The sequence below is a fragment of the Neolamprologus brichardi genome, chromosome 13 (assembly GCF_056152115.1).
Source record: "Neolamprologus brichardi isolate AB-2024 chromosome 13, ASM5615211v1, whole genome shotgun sequence".
NCBI classification, from domain to species: domain Eukaryota; kingdom Metazoa; phylum Chordata; class Actinopteri; order Cichliformes; family Cichlidae; genus Neolamprologus; species Neolamprologus brichardi.
Window position 1 is genome coordinate 31,647,674 of NC_142116.1, and position 8,638 is coordinate 31,656,311.

General features: G+C 43.5%; 1 protein-coding gene across 1 annotated transcript; it reads right to left on the reverse strand.

Moving 5' to 3' along the window:
- Window positions 1-4,488: 4,488 nt before the first annotated feature.
- Window positions 4,489-8,235, reverse strand: LOC118453481 (calcium/calmodulin-dependent protein kinase type 1G-like). The gene is made up of 6 exons (XM_087849786.1): window positions 8,061-8,235; window positions 6,833-6,911; window positions 6,194-6,281; window positions 5,309-5,643; window positions 5,003-5,084; window positions 4,489-4,922 (listed from the first exon to the last, which is right to left on the reverse strand). The coding sequence occupies exons 1-5, from the start codon at window positions 8,233-8,235 to the stop codon at window positions 5,021-5,023; spliced, it is 741 nt and encodes a 246-aa protein (XP_087705912.1). The 3' UTR covers window positions 4,489-4,922; window positions 5,003-5,020.
- Between the last annotated feature and the right edge of the window lie 403 nt (window positions 8,236-8,638).

An 8,638-nucleotide genomic window follows, 5' to 3' on the forward strand; every position in this document is an offset into this window, starting at 1 on the left:
TTGAAGCTGGAGACCCGTTCAACAGCTGTGCCATTTATGTAGATGGGGACATGGGGGTCTCTGTTCTCCCTCCTGAAGTCCACAATGAGCTCTTTGGTTTTGCTGGTACTCAGGAGCAGGTTATTGTCAGAACACACAGCTAGGTGTTTACCTGTAGCAGACTCATCGTTGTCTCTGATGAGACGGTCACCGTGGTGTCATCTGCAGACTGGATGATGGAGTTGGATCCATACCCAGGTCTGCAGTCATAGAGGAACTCAGCACACAGCCTGTGGAGTGCAGTGTTGAGTGTGATGGTGGTAGAGCAGTTATGGCCTGACCTAACATGCTGGGGTCTGTTGGTCAGAAAGTCCATGATCCAGGTACAGATGGAGTTGCTGAGTCCAAAATCCACAAGTTTGGTGATCAGCTTGGAGGGAATGACTGTACTGAATGCTGAGCTGAAGTCAACAAACAGCATTCTTACATAAGTATTGCAGGAATATCTGAGTACACGTTGCAAGAAACTACATTCCCAGATCACATCCAGTGTGTGCTGGAAAATTTGCAACGATTCTACAAAAATGTTCCACGTGGTGTTTTTTTTTTTTCTTACTGGTGATGATCCAGTGGGGCTCCAGTCACTGCAGGCTCCCTTGTGGTGCCACAAAACAAACAAACTCGTGCGTCCATGACTGATCCTGCTGCTTCACTTCTGTATGAATTGATGTTTTCATCACGGTTCACTTTGGACAAGCAGGAAACAGAGGTGACGCTGACTTGTGGCTTCGCAGGATGATTCCCTTTAACAACAGGAGCACACAGTTTGTTTAGGCCACCATGAACAGCTCACATTGTAAATGACAAAGAGCCAGTATCTGATACTGCAGCTTCCACTCACTGTGACAGGATGGCTCGTAGGAGGTGATCACACTCTGCTTCATTGGGTTCCAGTTCAGATTACGGGACAACACATGGAAAGACAGAAACTGGGAACAAATGTTTGACAAATATTTACTGTTAGAAAACATTCAGTGAAAACATTGATTTTTCTGTTTGGCTTCAAATCTGAGTCTCCAAAAGCCAGTCAGACAGTAGAGTTGGTATAAACAGAGAGAGGAGATGAAGCTTCTTTTAGACAGAGGAAGGGAAATATTTAGATTCACTTAAAAGGATAATTCTCTATTTTAGCACTTTCCACTTTCACTTTCTTGCCATTAAGCTCTAATTAGCTTTAATTTCACTTCAAATACACGAACACAGAAAAGTAAGAGTGTGATTCTGCCAAAGGTAAAAACTAAAATGTAGCATTGTGAAAGGTCCCTGCTCACTCACCCCTCTGTCTCTTCACTGCTGTATATGTGCTGGATTATTTGGACTACATTGCATTGTACAGTTAGACTATGATTGTATCTGTGGGGCTTAAAACAATGACATGTGTCCACACACTCACAGTGGATTCATTTTCACTGCTTTAGGGCTGGTCTGGAGACATTAACTGGCTCTAGGTGACAGAAAGCGCTGCAAGGACTGAGGAAAAACAGGATTAATTTGGTGCACATTATGGGATTTGTGTATATTATGTGTTGAGGTTTTCTCTTTGTGACTGAGGTCCTTACTGGCGGTGAGATTTGTATTGAGCGTGCAGTGCAGAGTGATCAGACACATATGTGCTGTTCCACAAACGGGATGTTTTTATTGTAGTCACTGCAGCAAGTGAGATCAGTGAGAAATAAACCAGGAGAGGTGGAAGGAAAAGATCAAACAACAGATCCTAAAGTCAATGATACAATCTGAATGAGGAGAACGAAAGGCTAGCTGTGTGGAAGGCTGAGATACTCGTCATTTCTGAAGACGAGCAGCAGAGACAGTTCAGAGTATCTTCCCAAAAGTCTTGGGGAACATCGAGATGTTTTCTGGCAAAACTGAGAGCAGCCTTTGTTCCTTTTGCTCAGCAGGGGTTTCTGTCTTACAGAGTAATTTAGCAGGTGGGGAACCCTAAAATCAGCTGTAGTGGCTCTTGTAGATTTACACAACTGAAATCAATCATATGTAAGCAGACACCCAGCTGTCCACTAAACCTGATTCTGCTCTTCCCCATCCTCCCTCACCCTCTGCTTAGCTGAACTAAATTCATGCTTCTCTTCTAATTTTCTCAAACTCAACAGTAATAAATCCGAGCTCCTCTTGGTCGGCACTAAACCAACATTATCCAGAACCAACAGTTTCTCTGTTACTATCAATAACTCACCGGTCTTCATTTCTTCCTCTGTGAAAAGTTTGGGTGTCGTCCTCGACAGTACTTTATCTTTCAATTCACACATTAATAATGTTACTCGGTCTGCATATTTTCAATTACGCAACATTAATCGTCTCCGTCCTTTTCTCTCCCCACATGCTGCCCTTCTTGTCCACAGCCTTGTTACTTCCTGGATTGATTACTGTAATTCACTTCTTTTTGGTCTTACTCAAAAATCCATCCACAAGCTCCAACGCATCCAGAACTCTGCTGCCCGTATCATCTCCAGGACCCTTCTGTCCACCACATCACTCCTGTCCTGCAGCAGCTTCATTGGCTCCCGGTCGCATCAATTTCAAAATACTCTTGTACACATTTAAGGCTATTCATCATCTCTCTCCTCCATATCTCTCTGACCTGGTTAAGATCACCGCCCCATCTCGTTGTCTCAGATCTTCTTCTTCCCTTTCACTCTCCGTCCCTTCCCCCCGTCTTGCCACCATGGGGAGCCGGGCTTTCAGCTGCTCCACGACTCTGGAATTCCCGACCTCCTGATTTAAGAAACATCTCTTCCTTCTCTCTCTTTAAGTCCAAACTCAAAACCCACTTGTACAAAATAGCTTATCCCACATAACCTCTCCACTCTGCTATTTTATTTGTTTATGTCTTATGCTTTTATGATTCTGTAAACCGCTTTTATGTTGCTTTTATTGTACTCTGTACAGCGACCTTGAGTGTTTTGAAAGGCGCTTTCAAATAAAATGTATTATTATTATTATTATATTTCATGAGCTGTCCTGGCTGATTTCCACCCTCTACACCAGGGGTCGGCAATTAATTTTTACAAGGGGCCACATGAGAAACCCGAGTTGTGTCAGAGGGCCACATCAACGACATCTTGAACCCAAGTCTGCTTAACTTTCTTAAATTGTAAAATTCACTAAATTATATATTACGAATAGCTGGTTCTGGTAATCAGAAGAATAAAAATAAAATAATGTAAATATTTATATTGGGCTATGCTATGTGAAATTGTGGCGCATATTCCAAATAAAACAAAAACAACCACCGAATCAGTGTCGTTTTATTTTAACATGTTTAACCCTTGTGCTCCCTTTCGGGGCAGCTCCGGACCCCGGGGGTCCCAGAGTACCCCTGGGTCGCATTTCACAGGCATCAGGGTTGGCCCCCCGTACACCCACGTTTCCTCCCCGGATGCCACTCCCGTTTCAGTTTTTCTCCTAGTTTCAGGCTCTCAGAGATGCCTGCATAAGAAGGTCACGTGTATTTGTAATTGCATATTCATGAATGATTGCTTGCTGACAATAAAAAGAGCTGTAGTGAAGGAATCAGTTGACGTGAGCTGAGTTCAGGTGAAGGAATCCTTTCCTCACCTTCGGCTGACTTCCCTCGTGAGCCACAAACGCTCGCTTGCCTTGTTGTGCAGTTATTGGTCTTGTGTTCCAGCGGGTTTTGTACTGTAATAAAGCCAACACTCCTCATCCCCATGATGATGATCACTGCACAGGAAAGCAGGAATTCAGTGAAGGATGATGTCACTCGAAGTCCTTCTGAACGAACCGTCGAACACGGCGACGTGATGACGAGCCACAAATGACCAAATCAGTTCACAGGTTGGACTCTGTTCCCCTCTGCTGTCTCCACTGAGAACATCTCACCTCACAACATCACACGGAGCCTTTCTCCCTCCTCTCTACTGGACGTCACATCGTCCAATCACATGATTGACACCTCATCATCCTGCTGATCACATGATTTAACCTTTAAAATCACTTCAGTGAATCTTATTTAACACAGAAATACCATCACATGTGGATATGATTCATTTCATATTCAGTTTATGTAATTCTGCTTTAATCAGATTAGCCTTTAGCACATTCTCACATGATGTGTAATATAATCCCTTTACTCCAAACACAGAGGAATACTTTATTTTACCTTTTAAAACTCTGTTTGTTCATTTATTTAAAACAACTTCTTTTTATTAAATCATACAAAGTATGAGTCAGATATTCTCTGAGATGTGTCGTCTTCCACACACACACAGGTCACTCTGTGATCCATAAACTCAAATTTCCACCTATGCATGACCAGCATTAAGACCAGTTAACTATCAGCAAGGTCGCATATGAATCGTGTTCAATAACCTTTCATTTAAAACCAAGTGTAATGATGGTGCAGCGACAGAGTCACACTCCTGGAGTCACCTCTAGATCCTGTGCACACACAAAATTAATCCACCAGAAGAGTCGTTTTTACTACTTTATTTTATTTGTATATTGACTTATATCAATGTATATTTGATGAATAATGAAGATGGTTTATTGTTAAAATGGGGAAACACTATGTAGCTCTCTGATCAGTGTTCACATGAGGCTGGATATTAACACCTTGACCGTCTCTCGAGCGTCACCTGACACTGCCCCAACGGTTACCCAAAGCTTGCACCCAGACGTCGTGGGCAGGTAGCCAGACTTGCTTGTTTGGTACCTCCCACCTAAATATTTCTGCTGATCAAGCACATCCCTCTAAAGCACTGGTAGACAGCTGTGGTGGACACTGTAGACGCTGCTCAGGAACAACAGGAAATACCCGGGAGATGTGCCAGACGCCACAGGACACCGCCAAAGGCTCCTTGTCGGTGCCCTGATGGGTCAGAGCTGTTATGGCAGCAAGAAGAGGCCTGCACAACATCAGAGAGGGGGTGTGGGTGTTATGGCTGTTAAGTACAGCTGACATGTAAACGTGGATACACACATTTACCTGCATCTCGTCATCAAGTCACATGATGCAGCACACACCAGACTGAAGCGGCTGGTCCTTCCTCGGAGCCCCTGCATCGAGCCTGCAACACACTCAGGATTTATTCAAAGCCAACGAATGGATGGCAAATTATATAAAGCGTCACTCTGGAGGTCTTAATAATCAGTTTACACATTTAAGCATCATTTGAAACAGTATAAATATACACATAAAAGAAGCAAAGTAAAGAAAGATGTAGATGGCCATTTATTCTAGTTATTTCTCTTTATCTGATGCAGACGGCAGCTGGAAGGGGTCAGCAGTTACCTCTGAGACTGAAAAAACAGAGCATCACTCTCTGAATGGAAGGCATGAACTTGTCTGGACTCATCAGTGCTGAGAGGACTTCCTGGTTCACTTTGACTCAGTGAAGGACACAGTCCTGTCTCCAGCTCACAGTCACTCCAGGAGAGACGACTGGCAGACTGGACGGGGTTTCCATTGGGGTCAAGGGGGTCCGCCTGACCTCGGCAGCTCCTCACAGGCTCCGAGTCGTTCTGGGACGAGGACTCTGGTTTGATGTTCGGTATGGAGGGTGTGGAGGGCACGCTGTGGGACATTTTCTTCATGTGCTGGATTACAGAGGCTGCATTGAAGGCTTGCTGTTGGAGATCCACAGAGTGAGCAGTTAGTACTGGTGCAGCCTGCATCTTGTATAGAAAAACATCTCGTATAGGAAAAGTGTCTTTTAGAGTTTAGACTCCTGCTGGAACAGAACATGTGTTCATATATCCATTATTTCAGAAACCAGGTCTGTACGTCTATAGAGGTGGAACAGGTACCCAGACATATTGTTTTTGCTTTCTCAGACGGCATAAGTCCTTTGTTTTAGTATTCCTCTGTCCTCTTTAACTTGAACTACTTATTGATAGAATTATATTGAATTCTATCAATATTAAAATGTCTTAATGGACTCCTTATAGCAGATGTTTTATGGATTAACATGTTTGTGTTAATACATGTGAATGGCAGTTGAAGGGGATTCTCTATCAACAGGAAAAGCAGTAAAACTTATGAAAATATTACAATTTATGCACAGAGTCGTCCAATGGGCTGCACTGGAGTCTCTGCTGGGCCGATTCTGGGCCCCCAGCCCGGTGTTTGACACCGTATGTAGTCACACTTGTAACCTTTCCAGTCATTAGCCATTACCTTCCATTTGGATGTGGCAAAGTTTCTCTCCAACTGTTCACACACAGACTGATAAATGTCCTGGTCTCTGGCTGTGTCTCCAACAATCCTGCGAGGGGAACACGAGCAGACGTTAGCTTCTTGGGTATTTGGACAACGCTGCGTCTGTACCATCATCGGGCAGATAGAGCTAGTCTTTGTTCCACATTCTCCGAGGCTCAAAAGACAAACAAACATAATGTGTTGTCTCTTAACCGAGGTCTGTCTTCTGTCTTTCACGCCTTTGTCTTGCATAGCTGCCCATAACTTTCCTTCTCTTTAAGAATGATTGTTGATTTGGCCAATCATACAATGTTTCTCCCTTATTTTGGTTTTTCATCCTGCTGACAACCTCCTTGCCTCCTTCAGTGAACCTCAACAATAGTTGAAGACTTGGACTGAACCCCAGATATTAGACCAGATCAGTTTCTTTGAATAATGAGGTCTCACGTGTCAACTAACCAATTACTTTTGAGTCAGAAAAAGACTGTAATTCATAAACAGTTGATACTTTTCTTCATAAATCAAGCAGACGGCTATCTTCAGTCACATGTTGATTATGTGGTTTAAATGTGTAATCATTGTCCAAACATTATGACATGTAAGAGGCAGAGCACTAACCAGGGGTGCCTGAGCGCCTGTTCAGTGGTGAAGCGTTTCGTGGGGTTTTTCTCCATCATGTTCTTGATGAACTCTTTGGCTGTTGACACATAACATGGACAGACTTCAGCGTACAGTAGCCTGATTTCTCTATGTTACACAGTTTTATTAAAACCCTTCATTAGGACACCTGCATATCAAGAAAACGTGTGAACAAACAGGAGGATGCTGGGTGGTGCCAAACACGGCTGCTGATTGATTGGACGCTCACAGCAAGATCATCTAGAGTTCACACAGAAGGTTGACTTGTAGAAAAGCAGCAGTGTCCTGGATGAACGGGCCTTGTTGTTGATGAGCGATCAGAGCAGATTGATGCTAAAACCAGCCCTGGAAAGGTCCGGCTACATCTGGAGCTGTCCACAGCTCACACACAAAACATTTCACTGCATGAGTGTGTATGTGACAAATAAAGCTTGTTTGTTTGATGTCAATTCTGTGAGTTCAAGTTTTTCAAAGAGGAAGAGGAGAAGCTGTGTTTGTTCACAAACGTAAGGCCACCACAGCTGGAACGATTTCTGTTCTGCTCCCTGTGTTTTGGACAGATGATGTTTGCTTGCTGTGGCTTTTGTTGGCTGGAGTGCTCCTGCCTGCATCTCCGTCTGCTCTGTTTGGATTTCTATCTTCCAGTCATGTCAGCGTGTCTGTCTGCTTTCTCACTGTTCCTTTTACATGTTCATAAAACTTGACCTCTGACCTTGACCTTCATTGCAAGGTCACTGAGATTCAAACTGGTCCAAGATTTTTAGTAGATACACCCGTGGTATCAGTTTGAAGCTCCTAAGTTGCCTCATTGCCGAGTTATTGCACAAACTTGACGATAATACCCCATCAGCCTTTTACAGCTGAGGGGCGAACAGGACAAGAAAGTCTGGTTCCTTGGAGGTCAAATATAAAGAAATGAGGTGGATCAAGATTTGTTCTCATTCTGACATCTGCATGATGGATCAGGCTCATGTTCATGGGAAGCTGTGGTTTTACATCCTCCAGGTTTTGTGAAGAAACGTGGAACTTAGTCTGTGGAGTCACATGAATAATTCCCTCTTTAAATGATAGTGAAACAGTGCAACCTGTAATGTAAGTGTGTTAGAAAAAGGACTGGTTATCTGAGCCAGTCTCAGCTACATCGAGTACAGATGAAGGAAAGAGGAGGGTCAATGCTGGAAACTGTGGCGTGTAGCTGTTAGCGTACCTGACTCGGAGATGTCGTCCCAGAAGGGCGAGTGAAAGGCGTACTCAGCTCTCATGATCTTTGAAAACAAACGCGTCTCATTTTCTTCGAAGAATGGAGGGTAGCCACAGAGCCTGCAGCACACACAGATACGCAGCTTTGCATCAGCTCTGGTTACTTCAGCAACCATCGTCATGCTTATATGACATTTATACAATATGCCCTGACGCTGGTTTCCTCAGCTACTGTAGCAAACGGGCAGAGCAGCCAAAGCCTTTCACCACAAACACAAACTGCACTGATTCACACAGCAGGACAAAGAAATGTTTAAACTGACACATTTTACTGTTCTGCTCAACCATCTCTGATTTTATAAAAATGTTACTGAAAATATGAACATTGATAGTGAGGGCTGTGAAATTTCAGCTTCACTTTTCTTCTTTTGATGGACTATCGACACGAGCTGTGAAGCAGTGTTTGAACATAAATGTCTCAAAGACGATTAAATAAAAAGTACTTTCACCTTTCACTTTCCATCAAAATCAGTCAGGAGCTGTAATTTGAGACATTACATGTCTGAGTACTGGCTGGTGAAAATA